This window comes from Hemitrygon akajei, chromosome 4 (genome assembly GCF_048418815.1).
Source record: "Hemitrygon akajei chromosome 4, sHemAka1.3, whole genome shotgun sequence".
NCBI classification, from domain to species: Eukaryota; Metazoa; Chordata; class Chondrichthyes; order Myliobatiformes; family Dasyatidae; genus Hemitrygon; species Hemitrygon akajei.
Window position 1 is genome coordinate 38,321,689 of NC_133127.1, and position 21,913 is coordinate 38,343,601.

At 41.9% G+C, this 21,913-nt stretch overlaps 1 protein-coding gene across 1 annotated transcript in view; it reads left to right on the forward strand.

Moving 5' to 3' along the window:
- dnajb14 (DnaJ heat shock protein family (Hsp40) member B14) overlaps positions 1 to 20,423 on the forward strand; it is a 40,905-nt gene extending 20,482 nt beyond the window's left edge. The window contains exons 3-8 of the mRNA XM_073042390.1: positions 2,563 to 2,708; positions 5,064 to 5,246; positions 10,741 to 10,829; positions 12,968 to 13,077; positions 13,891 to 14,063; positions 17,725 to 20,423. Coding sequence (XP_072898491.1) covers positions 2,563 to 2,708; positions 5,064 to 5,246; positions 10,741 to 10,829; positions 12,968 to 13,077; positions 13,891 to 14,063; positions 17,725 to 17,849 — 826 coding nt within the window. The 3' untranslated portion in view covers positions 17,850 to 20,423. The remainder of the gene's footprint in view (positions 1 to 2,562; positions 2,709 to 5,063; positions 5,247 to 10,740; positions 10,830 to 12,967; positions 13,078 to 13,890; positions 14,064 to 17,724) is intronic.
- The last annotated feature ends 1,490 nt before the right edge of the window (positions 20,424 to 21,913 follow it).

Below are 21,913 nucleotides of genomic sequence, written 5' to 3' on the forward strand. Positions count from 1 at the left end.
TTGTATGAATATTGGCTCTGATCTCATCCCATTCAGTGGCTCTGGACCAATGGATTACAGTTTTGAATGACCATTCACTCTTCTCCCATTGACTGTTGGAAATCTGTTTGCTTGAACTTTGTTCTGATCCTTCCCTTCCCTTCCCCTGTTACTGCCTGCAAAAGTGTAGGAGTAGAATTAGGCCATTTAGCCATTCTAATCAAGGCTGATTTATTAATCCTCTCAACCCCATTCTACTGCGTTCTTCCCTTAACCTTTGACACCCTGAGTAATAAAGAACCTATCAACCTTCACTTTAAATATATTCAATGACTTGGCCTCCACAGCCGTACATGGCAATGAATTCCACAGATTCACCACCCCCTGACTAAAGAAATTCTTCCTCATCTCGGTTCTAAATGGGCATCCCTATATTCTGCTATTTTGATGCTGTGTCTTCTAGATCTAGTCTCACCCACTGTAGGAAACATCCTCTCCACATCCACTCCATTTAGGCCTTTCAATATGTAATGGGTTTCAATGAGATTCCTTCCTCCCACCCCCCCCCCCCCCCCCCCCAACAGTTTAAACTCCAGCAAGTACAGGCCCAGAGTCATCAAAAGTTTCTCATATGTTAACTCTCTCATTCTCGGAATAATGCTCGTGAATCTCTCTCTGGACGCTGTCCAACGCCAGTACATCTTGTCTTAGATAAGGGGCGCAAGACTGTTCACAATACTTAAAGTGTAGTCTGACCACTGCCTTATAAAGCCTCAGCACTACATCCTTGCTCTTATATTCTAGTCCTCTCAAAATGAATGTTAACATTGCAATCACCCTCCTCCTGCAAGTTAACCTTTAGGGAATCCTGCACAAGGATTCCCACATCCCTTTGCACCTCAGAGTTTAAAAAAAAATTCTCCATGTTTAGAAAGTAATCTCTGCCTTTTTTCCTTCTACCAAAGCACATGACCATACACTATATACCATCTGCCACTTTGACCATTCTCCCAATTTGGCTAGGTCCTTTTGCAGACTCTCTGGTTCTTCAGCACTATCTGATCCTCCAGTTTCAAGCTTTTAAAATAAAATCGTTCCACCATTGTTCACTGCCTCTTTTGTCATTTTTACTTAGTCATCTGCAGGATATGGGCATCGTTGGCAAGGCCAGCAATATTGCCCTTCCCTCTGAGGTGTGTGTGGTGCGCTCAGCCACTGCAGCCATTCTTGTGAAGGATTTCCCACAGTGCTGTTCCAGTGAGGATGATGGGCTGGTGATATACATTCTGTATTTCCATATCGGGATGGTGAGTGATTTGAAGGGGCCCTGCAGGGGGTTGGTGCTAAAGCATATCTGCTGATGTTGGCTACAGCCCAAGCTCTGGAATTCCCACACTCAGTGTTTCTACTCCCTTAGATGCTTTTGAAATCCTTGTTCCTTGAATTTGCCTTTGATCACTTGTCCCTCTGTAACATGACGTCAGGCCCTGCTTCCACTGCCGTGAATCCTCTTGGGATGTTTTGCCACATTATAGGTGCTATATAAATGCAGTCAGTTGTTAAATGGTGAAATCTGTGGTCTGCAGAAATTTTTTGAAGAATAAAAAGGTTGAGACCTTTGCAGTATGAGCAATGTTACAACTTGGTGAACTTTGCTGTTGGGATTTTGATTTTTGGCTACCTGGTCTGGAATACTACAGGCTAACTTCAAGATTGTTTAATGTAATTTCCAGAGGATGTGTAAAGGAGAACAAAATAATTGTTTCTGTGGATCAGATGTAGCACAAAAAGAACACAATAATAAAAAAAACACAATAAATATCTATACGTAAACTAGATTATATACATAGACTGATTGCATCTACGTAAATTGATGCTAGGTGCAGGTCTGCCCATACTTAACTCTGACAGGAAATGATAAAGTAGTAGTGGGGGGGGATGCTTTGTGAGGTGGGTTAGTGGGTGTAAGTATTGATTAGCCTTGCCATGGGGGTAAGTAACTCTCTTTGAGTCTCGTGGTCTTGAAGTGGATACTACTAGCATCCTCCCTGATGGGAACGGGACAAACAATCCATGAGCAGTGCATGTGGGATCCTTCATGATATTGTTGGCATTTTTCTGGCACCGTTCTGTATATAGGTCCTTGACGGTGTGTAGACTGGTGCCAGTGTTGCTTTGGATAGTCTGGACTACCTGTTGCAAGTCTTCCTGTCTGCCGGATTGCAGTTTCTGTACAATGCATTGATGCTGCATGTTTGGATGCTCCCTACTGCGCATCTATAGAAGGTTGTAAGTATAGATGTGCGTAACAGAGGTCTTGGTGAGTTTTCCTGGTTGTGTAGGATGTGTTCTGGGGCCACGAGAGGTTGTGCGAGGTATGCACTCCAAGGTGTTTGAAACTGCTCGCAGTTTCCACTGCTATGCTGCCGATGTAAAGAAGGGTGTGAGTTATCCAGAAGCTGATAACCATCCCCTTGGTCTGTTGACATTGCGGAAGAGGTTATATGCCTGGCACCAGGCCTTGATCTCTTCCCCTCTGTGCATTAGCATGCTAGTAATGGTGATTTGACTATTCCAACCCAGGATAAAGAAATGTAAAGATTACTATGAGATCCTTGGGGTCAGCAAGGAGGCATCTGACGAGGATCTGAAGAAAGCTTACAGGAAACTGGCGCTGAAGTTTCATCCTGATAAAAACCATGCACCTGGAGCAACTGAGGCATTTAAAGGTGAGCTGAGAGATTTTCTCTTTGATCTGCCTGTGGTGTGATTTCTGCCCTGTGTCTTTGCAAGTACATTCCACTCAGTGCACGAAGCCTTCCTCTTCCTGTGGTGCAGAGGCCGTCCAGTAACTCCGTAATAATTGAAAATTAAAACACAGAAGGTGATGGAAATTGAAAATAAGGTGCAGGAAGTACTCAGCAGGTTGGTCTGTATATATGGGAAGAGACTTCTCACAGACATGAACAGACAGGGAATGGAGGGAGATAGACCTTGTGCAGCTACATGGGTTTAGATTAGATTGGCATTGTGGTTGGCACAGAAACTGGTCAAAGGGTTTGTTCCTGTTACCTATTACAGGCTGAGTTCCCTTCAGAACTGGGAAGGGGAGAGAAATTTAAGGGGTAGGGAGGGTGGGAGTAGACTATGTCTGTGAAAGTGTAACCATGGGGATAATCTGTAAACCAAATGATGTAGTCAGTGAGAGAATGGGAGCAGTTAGAGAGTGAGACTGTGAACAGTGGAGTGTAGGAGTTGAGAATTGCAGAGCTGGAGGGAATGACTGGCTGGGCACATCCTCCAGACCCGGGGGGAAAATCTCAGAGAAGCTGGGCACCGTAGTGGATGTAGACAAGTTGGGCCGACGGGCCTGTATTCATGCTGTATTACTTATGATTTTTTAAAAACTGTCCCAATATCACAAATAACTGACGCAGACCAAGAAATCAATTTAACCTGAAGTTGTAGAATTCAGTGTCGAGTCCAGAAAACTGCGGTGTGCAGGGAGAAGATGAGGCACTGTTTTCCAAGCCTGCATTGCACAGTTTTGAGCCAATAACTCCCCACAGCCCCATCTTTTACAAAGTTCTTGAATCAAACCTTTGTTTTACCCCTTATGGCTACTGACACCAAGTGACCAGAAGAAATTCCTTCACACAGGATGGCGAACCTTTGTGAATCTTTACCCCAAAGGGCTATGAGGGATTAGTCCTTCACAGAGAATATGGAGGTTGATAGGAACTAGGAATTCAAGACAGGAAGCTTATGGAGGAACATAATGCTGAGGTAATAGACCTTATTGAATAAGACCTTAGGAGCAAAATTAGGCTATTTGGTGCATCAAGTCTGCTTCACCATTCGATCATAGCTGATTTAGTTTCCTACTCAACCCTCTGCCTTCTCCCCATAACCCTTACTAATCAAGAACCTATAAACCTCTACTTTAAATCTGCCCAAAGTCTTGGCCTCCACAGCCATTTGTGGCAATGAATTCCACTGTTTCACAGCCCTCTGGCTAATGATATTCCTCCACATTTCTGTTCCAATACTGTTCCAAAGGGATATCCTTCTGAGGCTGTGCCAGATATCCTTCTGAGGTCCCAGATGCTCCCATTATTGGAAACGATCTCTCCGCTTTCACTCTGACAAGTCCTTTCAATATTTGACAGGTTTCAATGAAATCCTTCTTATTCTTCTAAATTCTGGTGAGTATAGGCCCAGAGAGATCAAAAGCTCCTAATTAGTTAATTTCCTTTCATTTACAGAATCATTCTTCCTAATCTCCTCCAGACCCTCTATAATACCAGAATATTAGTCAAAATATTGGATATGGGGCCGAAAACTGCTCACACTACTCAAACTGTGGTCTGACCAACACCTTGTAATGTGCTGTCTTTATCACTCTGCTTTTACATTCTAGTCATCTTGAAATGAATGCTAACATTGCGTTTACCTTCCTTATTACTGGCTCGACCTACAAGTTAACCTTCAAGGAACCCTGCACTAGGACTCCCAAGACCCTTTGAACTTCCAATCTCTGAATTTGTTCCCCTTTTAGAAAATAGTTTATGCCTTTATTCCTCCTACCAAAGTGCATGACCATACACTTCGCTAAACTGTATTCTATCTCTCAATACTTTTCTTATTTTCCTAATCTGTCCAAGTCCATCAGAAAATTCAGTTTCCTCAACACCTATCTTTGTATCATCAACAAACCTGACCACAAAACCACCAATTCCATCATCCAGATCAGTAACATATAATTTGAAAAGTAGTCGACCCAACACTGAGGCCGGCGGAATACCACTAGTCACTGGTAGCCATCCAGAAAATCATCTTTTATTCCCACTCTTTGACCCAATCTTGTATCCATCCTTCTGAAGTGTGGTCATTGTTATAATTGCATGGTAAACTCCCACACGTAGCAATGAGCAGATAAGTTTTAAGTAGTTGAGGGTTCAATAATGGCTGCAGGAGCTGGAACGAGCTCCCTCTCTATTGTGCTGTGGGAGCTTTATGCATTTGGGGAAACAGACAGTATCTCACCAGTAGTTTTATATGTCACAATGTTTTTTTTAATTCAGCAATTGGAAATGCCTATGCTGTGCTCAGTAACCCAGTGAAACGAAAGGATTATGATCAGTATGGTGAAAGCCAGTCCCCTGGGAATTACCAGCATGGAGGCTTTGAATTTCATCGAAATTATGAAGCTGATATTACTCCAGAAGATTTATTTAACATGTTCTTTGGCGGAGGATTTCCTGCAGGTATGTTGAAAATACTTCATAAATGTCAGTGTTGCTCTTTCCATGCGTAGAGGTTCCAAGTGCATTGGCCGATGTTCCAACGTGGCTCGTTTTCCCAAACATTGCATTAACCTTCTAAAAGGGAGAGGCTCTTCTAAAGGAGAGGATGGACAAACAGTAGTTTTCTCAGGAGCGGTGGAGGCTGAGAGTTTATGAAATTATGAGAGTTGTAGATAGAAAGCCAGCAACTTTTATCCCAGAGTTGAAATAATTGATACTAGAGGGCAGGCATTCTAGGCGAGGGGTGGGGGGGAAGAGTTCAAAGGAAATAATGTGAGGCAGGTTTTTTCCTCCAGAGAGTAGTGGTGCCTGGAATGTGTTGCCAGGGATGGTGGTGGAGGCAGATTTAATAGTGGTGTTTAAGAGGCTTTTTGATAGGTATGTGGATGTGTAGAGAATGGAGGGATATGGACCACATGCAGGCTGAAGGGATTGGGTGTCATGGGTTTGGCACAGAACTGTGGACCAAAGAGATAATTCTTCTTTACTCTTCCTTATACCCATTGGATTTCCAAATATTGTAGTATTTAAGGATCTTGACTCAAAATGTCCACTCTCCGTTTTCCTCCATTAATGCTTCCTGACCCATCGAGTTTCTCCAGTGCCTTTGTGTTGCTCCTTTATTCAAAGGTGGTTTTTTGGGCGTCTGTGCTGGAGTCAGCACTTATTTCCCATTGCTAACTGCCCTTGAGAAGGTGGGAGTGATCCACTACTTTGAAATGCTGCCTCTTTTTCTGAATGTGGAGTCCCGTTGCTTTTGGGGCACCCGGTGGAGATGGTAGGGGATATGGAGGGAGTGGTGTTATACTCCTTCTGCCAAGACACCCCAGATCTCCAGTGAAATGTGAACTCTGATAAATGTCCAGCAGGCTGTACTTAAATAGGATGATGAATGGGCAACAGGACCCAGAGCAAGAATCAGGCCGTTCGGCCCATCGAGTCTCCTTGCCAATCCATCGTGGCTGAATAATTATCCTGTCAACTCCATTCTCCTGCCTCCCTTTGCTATTTTGCTACTCTTATTAACTGTTTTAAATGCACCCAATGACTTGGCCTCCACAGCCACCTGTGGCAATGAATTCCACAGATTCACCACCCTCTGGCTAAAGAAATTCTTCTCCTCTCTGTTCTAAAGAGACATCCTTATATTCTGAGGCTATGCCCTCAGATCCTAGGCTCCCTCACTATAGGAAACGTCCTTTGCACATCTCCCTTTCAATATTCAGTAAGTTTCAATGAGATCCCTCCTTCATTCTTCTAAACTCCAACCAGTACAGGCCCAGAGCCATCAAAAGCACCTCATATAACCAAACCTTTCATTCCCGGGGTCATTCTCGGGAGGTGGAAGATGCATTGGATACCACAAACAAGAGAAAATCTGCAGATGCTGTAAATCCAAGCAACACACACAAAATGCTGGAGCAACTCAGCCGGCCAGGCAGCATCTATGGAAAAAAGTAGAGTCAATATGCTGGTTTAGCCGATGTGATTGAAGGTAAGGTGGAGTCCTGGGTGGTAATTGGCTTATCATTGTCACATGTACAGAAATACAGTGAAAAGTTTTTATTTGCATACCATCCAAACAGATCAAAGTACATTAAGGTAGTAAAAAGGAAAACTGATTGCAGAATATAGTTTTACAACTATGGAGAAAGCGCACTGAAGGCAGATACAGGTGTCCCCGCTTTACGAATGTTCACTTTACGTCGCTTCGCTTTACAAAAGATCTACATTAGTAACCTATTTTCGCATTACAAAGAGGATTTTCACTTTTACGAAAATTTTTCCCATATAAATGAATGGTTTTTTGTTTATGCCATTTTGGCTTAAGAAAGGTTTCATAGGAACGCTCTACCTTTGTAAATGGGGTGGGGGGGGCACCTGTAAGGAGGTGCAAGGACCACAACAAGAGATCAAGAATTATGTTTAGCGTACAAGAGATGCATTCAGGTGTAGATGGAAGCTGTTCCTGAGCCGGCTGGTGTGTGTTCTCAAACTTCTGTATCTTCTGCCTAATGGGGAGGAGGTAAAGGAAGAGAGAATGACTAAGGCAGGAAAGGTCTTTGATTATGTTGCCTGATTTCCTGAGGTAGCAGGAAGTGTAGTCAGAGTTCACGGAGGGGTGGCTATAAAAACCATGTGGAAGAATTTGCCTGTTTCAGCATTTGACAAGAGGTAGACAGCACCTGACTTCAGTGTTGCCAGTAGTGGCCCTGATTTTATTACCTAGCCTGGATTGCCCCAACCTCGAGGCCTGTAGTTGAAGACCGGAGTGGTGTCTTGAATATTAATCGAGATTCCTGGGCAACTCCAACTTTATTTAGAGATGCAGCACAGTAACAGCTGGCACAATGACCCGTGTCACCTAATTATACCTGCGTGACCAATTAAATTACTAACCTATAAGTTTGGAATGTGGGAGGAAACTGGAGAACACCTGCTGGAATTGAACCTGGGACGCTGGCGTTGTAATAGTGTTATGCAAATCACTACACTGCTGTGCTGCCCCCATTAGAAGAAGTTGATTAGGAGTTGGGATCATGTGAAAAGCCTGCTGAAAGTGTGGGCGACATGAGCCTGCTGCCTTAGATTTGGTTAGAATAGCTTCCTCCCAATATGGATGGGACACCAGGTCATCATTCCCATGGACAGAAGAACTGTTATCCCTTTGATAACAACAATATGTACAAAGCACCAGGGCCACTGGAAATAACCTGTGTATGGATATAGTGAGTTCAGTGCAAGTTTCTGTTTCTGAAAGCTCTCCACCTCCATTCCCTGGACCTGGGCTCAGGACTATTGAGCTTGCAAGGACAGGTCTGTGATCCAAGTGTTTTGGTGCCTCCCAGGGCAAAACATTGAAGTGTGCCGTAGGTGAACCTTAAATTTGCAGATCCACGGTGGATAACAAAGTTATCCAAAAGGCCAGTGGATAACAAAGGTGTGCTGTACACAGAGCAGGGGCCTCAATTACAGAAGCATCACCTTGACTCTGTGTTAATAGAAAAACACATTCATGAGGTGTGGTGGTAGACTGATAATATTCCAAAACTAAGCCCACTGTGACAGCTGTGAATTTTTAAATTCAGCCAATTAATTAATTCTGCATTTAAAAAGGTTATTATTGTAAAAATCTAAGTTTCTTTATTTAAAGCCTGTGGGGGAAAGGGATTTGGTGTAAATCAGAACATGCTGTGAACATCCAGCATTTGCTAAGCATCCTTAGTGTTCTAACCCCATTTCATATCTCGGATACTGTTTTTTATACTATTAGTGGGATTTGTCACCATTATTCTGGTGGATCTAAGTGTAATACCAGAGCTAACTGGATTATGGTGTTAACTCGCTACAGATCCATATCGGATTATTATTGCCATATGTACTGAGATGCAGTGTAAGGCTTTTGCTTGTGTGCCATCCAGAGAGATCATTCTGTACATAAGTACATTTAGGTAGTAAATATAAAACAAAATGCAGAGCAGATAGACAGAGTTCAAGGGGCCTTGTCGAGGTAGGTTGGGAGATCAAGGCTTTATCTTTCAGTGTATGTGAGGACCGTTCAATAACAGATAAAAACTGTCCTTGAACCAGGTGGTACTTTTGTCTAATGAGCCGCTGTGTTCAAGGGCAAATGGAGAAGGACAGAAATCGTTGGCCTCCTGCCAGATCAAAGTTAAGGATGAAGCTGGTCTTGTCCTCTTAAAAGGAGTAATACCCAATGTTCTGTGAAATGATTTCAATGTAAACATTTTACTGCTGAATTTTGTTTCTGAGAGGGGGCATGAATACAATATTCAATAAATATGTTCCCTTAGGGGTGGGGCCTTCTTTGCTGGTGTGGTGTATATCATTGATTGACAGCTGGAGCAGGTCCGTATGTCTTCAGTTGTCAAGATCCTAGCTTTTTGTTTTAGAAAAAGGTCCCTGAGAGACTTAGATAAGGCTAGATAGTCAGTTTCTTTATCCCAGAAGTTCCAGAGGGTGTAGGTTTGAAGTGAGGGGGAGGGAGTTTAGAGGAGAATTACAAGGCCAGTTTTTATTACAATGGTTAGTAGCTACCTGACAGGGAAGGTGGTGGAAGTAGATACAGCAACAACCTTGAAGAGCCATTTAGACAAGCACATGAGTGGTCAGAAATGGAAGGGAAGTGCAGTCTGGCAGCACCCCCAACAACAGCCTATCCCCAGCCAATGAGTTTAATGCATTGTGTGCACGCTTTGAGCAGAAGAAGATTAGAATGTCATTGGTTGCATCTGTACGCGCAGTCACCGACGCGGATGTAAGGTCGATCTTGCGGAGAGTGAGCCCGCGGAAAGCATCGGCCCCAGATGGTGTCGTAGCTGTGTTGTTAGATGCTGCGCAGATCAGCTGGCAGGTGTATGCGCAGACATTTTTCACTGCTCCCTGCTTCAGTCTGAAGCTTCTACCTGCTTTATGGTGGCTACTATCATTCTGGTACCTGAGGCAAAACAAGGTAATGTGCCATGATGTCTCCTAGTTGATGGCTCTGCCTTCCACCATCATGCAGTGCTTCGAGAGGCTGGTCATTGCACATATTAGCTCCAGCCTTGACCTACTGCAATTCACCTGCTATGGCCACACTTGGGATACTGCAGACAATGTTGGTTACCTTAACTAAGGAAAAAGAGGCAGTCTGAAAGAAAAGAACTAGGTGACTTCCTGGGATAAGAGAGGCTAAGCAGCTGGTCTGCATTCTTTAGAGTTTGGCAGAATATGGAATGATTTTAATAACAGTAATAATAAGTATTGATCCGAAGTGGAAATTCTGTCATTACAGCATCAACATTTAAAATACGCTTTGTAGTGTGCAGACTTAACTAATAATGAAGTTCAGAATAATAATATACACAATATTAATTTACCAATGTGCAATAATGTACAAAATAATAAAACAGAGTTTCGTACTATGAAGTGTGTTCTCCTGTCACACAGAGATGAACTGCTGTATATGCTTACTGCATTTAGTAGGAAAGATCTTGTGTTATTGTTTTTCTCTCGTATACAAGGCTTTGATAGGCTAGATGCAAGGTGTTTTAGGTTCTCCTACTTGTGAAATACATTCAAAGTGAGGGGCCGATCATTTAAATCTGGGGTGTGCAGAAATTTCTTCTCAGAGAGTGGTGAATCTTTGGAATTTTCTGCCTCAGGAGTGTGGAAGTTGGGTTATTGGAGGGAGGTAAAGATTTAATAGATTGGGGAGCTGTCACAGAAGAGCAGATGAGGCCTTCAGCAGATCAGAAATGATCACATTGAATAGTGGAGCAGGCTCAAGTAGCCTACTGTTTTCCTGCTGTTCTTATTTTGATTTTGATGCTTTTTGTATGGGCTTAGATCATTTCTACTACATTTTTATCTTTGCAAAGTGACCACCTCTCTCTGTCCCAGGGTGTCAATGTGATAAATATGCAGTGTCTAATTGTTTGCTCGATTTTAGGTAGTGCACAGACGTACTCCAATGGAAGAGCGAGGTTTACAACGCACCAATCGTATCACCGAACTAATAGAGACAACGAGCGAGCAGACGTACGTAATTGCCCTGCGAGCAGGGCACTTATTAAAACCCTAACTGCTGATGATCTGACCTTGAGAGGCTCAGTGAAGTTCTTTCATTAAACTTCTCCCATTTGTAAACTTTCAGAATTTAAAAAAAATGATTTGGATGTTTTCTGTCTCTCAACATCAATCAGGGACATTGAGAAATCGTGGAGAAAGATGTTGCTACACGAAATGGCAGAGGCCACGGCAGCTTTCTGGTGGTGGTGGGGCATTAAAATTCACTGCAACACTCACTGCACCTCAAGGTAGCTCCATATGATTAGTACAGTTCACAGCAGGAAAACGTGAGGGTATAAGACCACAAGACCATATGATATAGGACCATTTGGCCCAACGAGTCTGCTCCGCTATTTCATTATGGCTGATCCAATTTTCCTCTTAGCCCTAATCCCCTGCTTCTCCCCATATCCCTCCATGCCCTGACTATCAATAATCTATCCTCAGTGTCAAGGTTCTAATTGCAGTCTAGTAGCTCAAACAAGTTTGCCACATTACTCAAGTACCCAACACCAGATTCCCAAAACAGGCAATTTTATACTAAGCTCCGTTATGGCAAGAGGTTACTTGGGAACACTTCAACAATGTTCACGAAAGTTCCTTAAAATGTAATGTTTCATCTGACTGATGGGAACCTCCAGCCGGTAAAAATCCAAATGGAGAATGGGCATCCAAAAAAAAAGTTTATTTGGATACCACCCCATCAAATACCTCCTGACCAACTTTGTATATTCAGGAAATATTGGGATAACATCTACATATCAATGTGTCAGTGCTACTTATTGATACGTGTATTGGCATGATGTATTTGCCAAGTTAGCCCATTGAGCCTCTTCCTTGCACAATTATTATCAAAGTTCAAAGTAAGTTTATTATTAAAGTATGTACACGTGTGGCCCAGCTGAACTTTGAAAACTTCCACAGTCAGACTCCATGGTTCGCCCGTTCTCCAGAATGTATCATTAGAGTTTTCTGTGAGGAAGTTGGTGCATAGGTAAGGTATTTATAATTTCTGTAAACTATTTGTGCTGTGCAAAATAGAATGTAATCATTAAAGTATGTTGTTTAAGGTGTAACAGAATACTAAACTATAATTACAGCAAATAAACTCTTTTTAGTATCTAAATATCTCTAATATGGAGGAACAGAGCACCAGTTTTTTTAAGTTGATATTTCAATTTGTAATCCATTATCCCTAATCTTGATACACTCCATGTACAAACTGGTTTGTTATCTGTCAGAATTATTAAATCTAATTGGATGATCACCTATGATAGGACTGATGAGGCGTTCCTGGATAGGCTGTGATTTCTGTTCATGGGAAAGGAGCAAGTCTACACAAGGGAGTGCGGTGAACTTCTATTGACAGCATTTATTTCCCAAGATTGCTGGCAACCGCCTTTCTGTCACTAGAGCATAATTTTTTCCCCCCAAGATTGCTGGCAAGCACCTTTCTATCAGTAGAACATTTTTTTTAATAGAAGGAAAGTATCATGAGTTGAACATTTCGTCCACAGTTTTTGCAACAATGCTGTCCAGTTTATCCAGTCAACAGCTTTTTTTTTCTCTTCCTTTGTTCTCAACTAGTTTATGGATCCTGCTTCCGTTGCTGCTTTTGGTTTAAAAACCACTTCTTTCCCTAACAAGTGGAATTTTCTTACTTAATAGTTGTGGTCTTCCCCTACTGAAAAATCCCCATTTTTCTTAACTAGGATCTATCAGTAAATTTGCCAGCTCTTAATCTTTAGGGCAGTGTTGCAAACATGATAAGTATCTCATAAAGTGAGTTGTGTAGACAGCTTGCCCTTCTTTCGAGCAACAAATAGGGAAGAATATGTGATGGCCAGATCCTAACTCCACCATACTGTAATCCCCCATTGCCTGTCTGATCTAAATGCAGCTTGATTTCTTTGCTATGAACTACTCTGGGTTCTTTTAAAGAAACGTGGTCAGGCAGAGTAACTGAAATTCACCTGGGAAAATGGTCTCTGCCGTAACGTGCTTCAACATCTGATTAAGGATTGTTTCAGCATTTGAGAGAGAACTTCTCCAAATCTATGTTGGAGCTGAACTATGGAAATTAATTACGTTATTCTTGTTACTTACAGGGAGGATTTTCGATGTTTTTACAGCTGTTACCTATAATTGTCTTGATCCTGGTGTCTGTTTTAAGCCAATTGATGGTATCATCTCCACCATATAGTCTCTACTATCGAGCGTAAGTATTACTGATATATATTCATATTCTCCTAATTCATTTTGCTAGGGTGAAACTCCATTTGTGTGGCATATTTGCATGTTAGCCGAATATGTAGCTGATGATAAGCAAAACCAATTATATTAATTATTCCTTGTGTTAATAGAGCTATAACAATACATTGTAGCATCAGTCCATGTAAGACTTGAGGGAACAGCCTTGTGTTCAAAGCAACAAAATGAAAATGACAATGACTTACAAACAGATTTATTTTAAAGAACTATAGATTTTTGATTTGGAGCATCTTCCATAGTGAATGCTGCTCTACCAATGGCGACAAGGAAGCAAAATAATCCTCTAGAGAATTGGTTGCATTTATGTTGGTGCCACCAATTTCTGGGTAGCTTGGTTGAAGTATACATTCATGGAATAGATTTCTGTTCATTGTTTTGGGTTTTTTTGCTCGTTGCTTAAATAATTCTGGTCGGAACATGATTGACATTTTGAATATGGTAGGAGACCAGTTGAGCAGTGACAAGATCTAAAATAATCAGTGATGGCCTGTGTTGATTATGGCTTCCATAACATCAAGGCTCTGGACTATGAGCAGATCATCTGACCTGTCCTTTCTACTCCTTGGAAGGTCATCAGCATTCCTGATCTTCTGCCCTCCTGCTCTCTGTTCTGCCTTCCATCAAAAGATGACTATACCTTTTTATACAAGACTGAAATCAACTTGCCATGGCTTTGTGTGCTGTATAAATGTAAGCTTGTATTTAATTGACTGGAAGAAATGAGCTGGGTTTTTTCAATGACTAACTTTTGCATTTGCAGTGCTGTGGGGCATACTGTCAAGAGGCAGACCAGCAACCTTAAAGTAGTTTATTTTGTCAGCAAAGACTTTGAGAAAGAATATACAGGTGTGATGGTACAAAAAGTGGAAAAAAGTGTTGAAGAAGATTATATAACCAACCTTCGAAATAACTGCTGGAAGGAACGGCAGGAGAGTAAGTTTCTTGTACTCAACTTTCTGAAATTTTAATCCTTTTCAGGAGTGATTTTAATGCAAAGCTTAAGATGATTCACTACATTTATTCAACCTGGACCAGGGATGGCCAACCTTTTACATTCTGTGTTTCAATTTTTTCAGATGCATCATGCAACTCTCGTACCCCCACAATTCTTGTAAAAATACGTTAATATAGAACTCGTGCGTGAAAAAATTGACACATGTAATATGGCCACCCCTGACCTAGACCCTAGCAGACTGATGTTAATAGGTTGACTAAATTAAGGGTTGGGAAATGGATGACCATCCTCCACTTTGGAGCACATATTTAGACAGAATTGATATGAGTTCTCCTCCTCCTTTCAGCCTAACGTTCAGATGGTGGTTGTTTGGCACTGTTCTCCTGTGAATGAGAAGGGTAGGATCATTTAATGTACCCTTCCACAGGAGAATCGCTTCTTTAGCTGCCCTGAGGTGAAGCAGGAATTCCCAGGGGATGACATTTTGGCTGAAGAAATCAGTTTACCCTCAGCCTGATGGGGAAAACGTGAAAATGTGTCAGTGACCAGAAGCCTGCAAATGCCGTGGTTCCAGGAACAACCTGAATAAAACAATTTGGTATAGGAACAAAGATAGGCCATTCAGCCCATCAAGTCTGTCCACCAAGGAACCATGTCTCTTTCCTTTTCTTAGCCAATCAAGAACCTATCAATCTTTGCTTAAACACATCCAATAACTTGGCCTCCACCACCTATATGGTAATAAATTCATTACTCTCTGGCTGAAGCAATTCCTTATCTTCTCGATTCCAAAGGGACACCCCTTTCATTCTGAGGTTATGCCATTGGATCCCAGACTCTGCTACCAATGGAAACATCCTTTCCATAGCCACAGGGATTTTATATCCAGTAGGTTTCAATCAGATCCCTTCTCCTGCTCCCCCGTCATATCTTTCTGAACTCCATCGAGTTTAAACCCAGAGACCTCAAACACTGCTGAAGATTTATTGGAAGTGATTTGTCTGAATCGGAATCTGGTCGGTTCCAATGAAAAGATGCATCTGGGAATGTACACAAGGTGTGAGGAATAGGGTAAAACTGGTTGGTTGGAATTTTTGGAGCTTGGTACTTTGATCCAGAGCAGCAAATTTTCTGGACAGAAGTTGAGTTGTGTGCATAGTGAAAATGAAAAATGTACTTGCAGCAGCACCACACACACATAACATCATGTACAAAGCATTCAGAAGAACTTAAGTTAAACATTAATTGTCCACAATTACTACAAGATAGGACACAATTGGAACAAGTAAGTCTATTTTTGAGCAAAGTCGTCATAGTGTTGCTGAACTCTAGTGATTAGGGTTTTGCTGGTTCATTTAAGAACCGAATAGCTGTTCTTGAACCTGGTGGCGTTGGACTTCTATACTTCCTGCTTGGTGGTACGGTAGCTGTGAGAAGATAGCATATCTGAATGGTGGGGATCTTCGGATACTACTCTCCTGAGACAGTGCCTCCCCTAGATAGCACCAGTGGTAGGGAGGGATGTGCCCGTAAAGAAACTGGTGAGTTTTTCTTATGACTGCCGGGCCCAGGGCAGGTCATCCAATTATGTTAATGCCCAGGAAATTCATGTTCACTTGTGCCCCGCATTATCCCTCTATCCCTGTTTCTCTCTTTGTGTGGAGTTGATTGGGGAGAGTAAACTGGTAACAATGCAACTGGGTGTCTGATGTAAAGGGGTCCTTGCTGAAAGGCCTGTTTCCTGACTCTAATTAATAGAGATATGTAAAACTGAGATTTGGATAGAGTATTTAACAGTTTAAGGTAAAGGGGAAGTTGGAAAATTTTTCTTTCTCTGCAAGTGGTAGTGGGAGTCTGCAACTTGCTGCTTGAAAAGGGGATGTTGAGGCAGAAACCCTTGCCATCCTCCTAAATGGTAGTGCGGAAAGAGCTGCCTATAGGGCAATAAACATCTGAATAATGAGATTACTCTGGATAGTTAGTCTTGGCCAGAGTAGATGGATGGGCTGAATGGCCTCCTGTGTGGCTCTCTCTTGATTCTGTGAATGGAAAGTAAATAGGAAAAAAAGGGGTTAAGATTAGCTTGACATGAATGTTATTTATTCAAGAAAATCCAGAAAGATTTTAATGGCAACAGGAATGAGCCACAGTGCTCTACTGGCCATTAAGATGGTGGTTAACACAACATTTTACAGTATCAGCGACCCAGGTTCAATTCCTGGTGCTGCCTGTAAGGAGTTTGTGTATTCTCCCCGTAGGTTTCCTCCGGGTGCTCCGGTTTCCTCCCATAGTCCAAAGACATACCAGTTGGTAATTTCATTGGGCATTGTAAATTGTCCTGTGATCAGGTCAAAATTAAATCCAGGGGATTGCTGGGCAGTGTAACTTGAAGGGCCTATTGCATGCTGTATCTCAATATATGAATATATAAATAATGTTGACAATCCTCAGTTCAAGTCCAGCTGCACCTGTCTGTACATCCCTTAGAGGCAAGTGATCATTTTTGCTTTTAATATTCAAGAATTTGGAAGTGGGGAAATCAGAGATTTGCAACTTCATGAATGAATGGTTAAGTTCTTCTTGTTTCACAGTCCCTGATACAAGGCTGTCCAACCACAAGTGAAAGTCTGGTATGTGTTAATGAGATCACACATCAGTCTCAGTTCCACAGAACATCCTATTTACTCACACCTTTTCATCATAGGAATTGTTCCAGTGGACCAAGGCTGCAGCCTCAGTAACAGTACACTTTGGGTACAGTCTAGAGGTGTATGCAGCATCTAGAACATACAGACACATTGATAAAATGCACTTTCTGTGTGTGGTTGAAGAGACTTTACTAATTCTGTTTAGATTTTGTACCTGTGAAACATTTAGTGACTCTTGACAAAGTAATGTAATTCTAGTGAGTTCTTGAGATGGACGTTAATGCATTCCTTGTTCATAATGTCCTGAAAGGATAGGTACATCCATTTTGGAGATGTGAAGATTTGGTACTTCAGTAATCTTTTCTTGTCCTCGTTGGTTTAAGCAGTGAGATGATTATAATGGCTTGTTCCTTTCCACACACCGGGTGTCAACCTTGCCACTTCACTAGCGCTTTTGCCTGTTTGGGGCCAAGTGGCTAGCTCAACACTCAAACCAGCACATGCAAGAAGCCGGCTAGATTTGAACTCGGGGCCACTTCTGCTACCCCACCGGCTGGCCGAATACCCCCATATACTACCCTGAGAATCAGTTTCTTGGGGGCATTCACGAAATGCACAAGAATCGATTAAACACTACTGACAAAGAAATAATGTGCAAAGGAAGACAAACTGTGCCGATATAAAAAAGCTAATAATAAATAGTACCGTAAACACAAGTTGTGGAGTCAAGTTGAAAGTGAGTCCATTATTGAAAGTGCATTATGTACGTGCTCCTGTGTGGAATTATAAGGCTGTGGTAAAGGGTTCGGATAAGGCAGAGGTAGAAAAAGAGTTGAATGAACATCCTGCTCTGTTCTATACACTGTTATCCAGACTCCAGAAATTTCTTCACCACATCACTCTACTCTTAATCATGAACATCTCGTGAAGAGTTTTCTCAATATCCATCATTGCTGGTCTTTGTACTAATTTTGTGCTATTTCTGTGAAAGGAAATGACTATCTTTATGCGGCCAAGGTGTACCGAGATGATCGCCTTCGAAAGAAAGCGGAGCTGATGAAGATGGAAAGTTGTGAGAAGCTAGCAAAACTAAATGATTTGTATCGAGGAGGCTGAGCTGGGCTACAGGGTCTTGCCTTTTAATTTAAATGTTTATTGTACAGGGAGACATTTCAATTTATCATTATTTTAAAAAGAATAAATCTAAGTCTTGTAACCTTGAAAGCCCTGCCCTTTGGACTGATTACATGAGTGTCTGATTATAGCCAAAGCAATCTGTGATGGCTGTGTGTGCATGTGACCCCCCTTCACTTTATTGTATACAATACAGTGTATTCTAGATTAGCTTTTTAAAAAAGCACATGACTATAGTCTATACAACTAATGTCAGCTAATATCATGGGTTTTATGAGCATTGGGTCTCCATTTTTAATTCAGCCGAGTGCTTGTGTTGATGTTCACACAAGTTGGACCCCATACACCAACTGAGCTAATGAACCCAATCCATAACTGTCTTTGTGTAGTTGAAAAGACTTTCCTGACTTTCGGTTTAGATTTTGTACTTTTGAAATATTTAGTGACTCTTGACAAAGTAATCTAATTCTGGTACGCATTCTTGATGGATTTTAATGCATTCCTTGGTTAAAATGTCCTGCAATTGTAGATAAATCCCTTTTTGAGACATGGAGATTTGTTTTGATGAGATGAATTCATTGACCAATTTTGTCACTTGCTAGTTTCAGTAAGCAATGAGGTGATTATAATGACGTACTCCTTATATTAAGGATTATGTAGATGTTCTTGAGAATAATGTCCACTGATGCATGTATAACAGTACATTAGCCTCTTGATTTGTGAATATTGTACAGTCGTGATGTATTCTTGAGAGCTGCCTTTTGTTTCTATTGAGCCGTGTCTAAAGATAACAGATGTATATAAATTCATGAAGGAAACTCCCTGTGCAAATTAGAATTTGTGCACTGTGTTGTGTGGGGGGGGGGGAGACTGAGCAAGGTGAGGGAACAGGACATGATTTCTGAAATGAAATATCTGACTGCCCCCTCTAATGGATTGACTTGCAGCTGGTAAATGTATCTCTCCTCTGCACTCCCAGTCTCAACATAACTCAATGGCCTATCATCACGTATAAAATTTTACACCTTTTTCATGCACAGCTAATGCTTTGCGGGTACTTTAATTCAGACCACAGAAGTACCGGAAGCTGGTGATAAATGGGAACAGGAGAAGGAGCAGCCTGTGGAGTCTGCTTCACTATTCGGTGAGACTGTGCCTGATCTTCTACCTCAACTGGCACACACTTGCCAGAGATAACCTTGGTGCCCTGAGGACATTCACCTGAGTGAGGGAATACCTTCGCACCTTGCGCCTAAATGGCTGAGCTTTTGAGGCTGTGACATTCTCTTGATCATTTCTGCCCAGAATAAGCCTTCGAGCATTTTAAGACCTCTTCCACGAACTTTTTGGTGCGGTGAGATCACCTCCCATTCTTTCAGTCTCTTTTGGAATATAGGTTTAGTCTTGCTATTCATTCCTCATGAGGGTGGGTGCATGGGCAAATCATTCTGGTTAATTGTTCCTGTAACAACATAGGGAATCCCCCACTCCAGGCTTCTCTTTGTTAAACGTTCATCACGCTCTCCACTAAGTCAAGTAGGCCCTTCCTCAGTTATAAGATCAGCTGCATGTAACTGCGGTGTGGTCTTACCTGTGATTATTGTAATATATATATTTTATTCTTGTTCTTCCAATCACCTGCAATAGAAGTCCGACATCCATTGCCTTTCCAAATTACTTGTTACCCTGCATGTTAATTTTCCTGATGCAAGCTCGTGACCAGAAATGTTTATCGTTCCTTTGCTTCCACAGATGCTGCCTGACCCACTGAGATCTTCCCAACAGTGTTTTTTTTTGCCCCAGATACCAGTGTTGCAGTCTCTGGTATTTTTATTGTATCGAGAGTGTTGGTCCCTCTGAACACTCTCAGTTCCCAGCTTTGCTGTTTAAAGAAAAAAGAAAGAAAATCTGATGTGCTATTTTAACAGTGAAAGTGGAAAAGTTCATATTCCATTTGCCATCAACTTGTCCTTTGATATTGTTGCTATCTATTTAGAGTCAATGTATCCTTGGAGAATACGTTTTGGATTTGTATCATCGGACAATGTGGAGACTTTAGACAAAAAGCTGGAGAAACTCGGTCAGGTGGCGTCTGTGGAGGGAATTAGATGGTTGATGTTCCAAAAGGGTCTCCTCCTGAAACATTGGTTGTCAATTGTCTTCTCTCAGTTGCTGCGTGACTTGCTGAGTTCCTCCATCTTCTTGTTTATGGACATTGTGCCATAATCCAGCAATCTCTTGTTACCAAGGAGATATTACAATTAGTTGCTTCACCCAACTGATCCTGTAGATACTTGAGCTAAAGAACTGACATTTGCTGTACTGTACTCAAAATCAGACACTTAATCCTCTTGCTTTCCAAGTATTAACCAATTCTGAATCATTCCTAATCATTAGAAATTCTAAACAAACAAGGCCCCACTTCTTGTCTTAGTGAAATTAGTAGAAACGGCTGAGATTCTAATTGCACATTTGAATTGCTGATTGTAATATATATTTAATGTACCTTTCTCTTAACTGCATCAAATAAAAGTTATTTTAAGTGTGTAAACTGGATGGCTTTGAGTCTGGGCTTGTTTTGATGAGGGGGCACACAATCAATTTATCCTGGATCTTGCAAAATTCTTAGAATAACGTTAGGAGTAGTCAAATCAGCCAACTTCGCCATTCAGCAAGATCACTCTTGACCTCTGCATCACTCATCTTCCCCCTCCCCCCCCATCTTTTGACTCCTTTAGTGGAAATGCCTATTGACCCTCTGCATTTTGGGTCATGGAGCTCTGCAGCACGAGAAACAGGCCATTTGGCCTACCAGATCCTTGCTACCCCACAAAGTTACTAAGTGAAGGTGCTATACCCAGTGTCACAGCTACTGCCTGGATTGGAGAAAATTGAACAGTTTTCTCTGGGGTGTCAGAGGTTGAGGGGTGATGTGATAGAAGTTCATAAAGCCTGGAACACCTAGGTAGGAACAGAGTGTCTTTTTATTCCCCAGGGTGGAAATACATAATAGAGGGCATAGGTTTACGATGAGAGGGAGGCAGTTGAAGATTTATGAGGCTCTTTTTACACAGTTATAGGTACCTGGGGTGTGCTACCATGGGAGATGGTGGAAGCAATATGATAGTGTTACTTAAGAGACATTTAAACAGATGCAAACATGCAGTTAAACTTGGCATTATGGTCAGCACAGACGTGGTAGGTGGAAAGGCTATGTTTATGCACATTAGGGCTGTATCCTATGCTTTAGTTAAGCAAATGCCTGCCTAAATGTCTCTCTAATGTAGTGATTGTGTTTAATTCTACCACCTCTACTAAATCTAATTCTCACTGTTCTCTAGGGCAGTTGACCCTCGAAGGGGTAAAATCCTGTTGTAAATGGGTAGCCACTGATTCTGGCTCCAACAACATCATTATTCAGGGATTATGATAAACTGGGGAAAAGGGGTGATACATGAGACAGATTTCATTAAAATCCAGTCACTTAAAGCAAGTGTTCAGGTGAAGCAGGCAGTGAAGGAGAGGAGTGAAGAAACACTCTTGAAGGATCTCGAAGGTTGAACAGCACTGTGGAAGGTAGGGAATTTCCACTGATGGTGCTTGACCCACTGAGTTCCTCCGGCAGATTGTTTGTTGCTCCAAATTCCAGCATCTGTAGTCTCAGATCTCCATCGCAAGAGCAAAATATCGTGCTGCAGATGCACGGAGCATTTGTGACAACCACCCCACCCCACCCCCTCAGCGAACTGAAGTCTTGTGAGCAGCTTCGGTCTCAACCTAAGGATAAATGTTGGTGCCACAGGGTAATAGTGGAGATGGGGGCTTGATAAACACGAGATTCTGCAGGTGCTGCTAATCTGGAGCACCACACACAATCTGCTGAAGGAATTCAGGTCAGGCAGTGTACATGGAGATGAATAAACTCGCTTTATCAGGACTGCTTTATTTATAAAAGGAGTTAAGATTTGAAGAAGAGGGAAATGGGAGATTTGACAAGTCTTCACTGCTGGCAAAACGACCTGAGGCAGAAGCCAAGTATGCTGCCT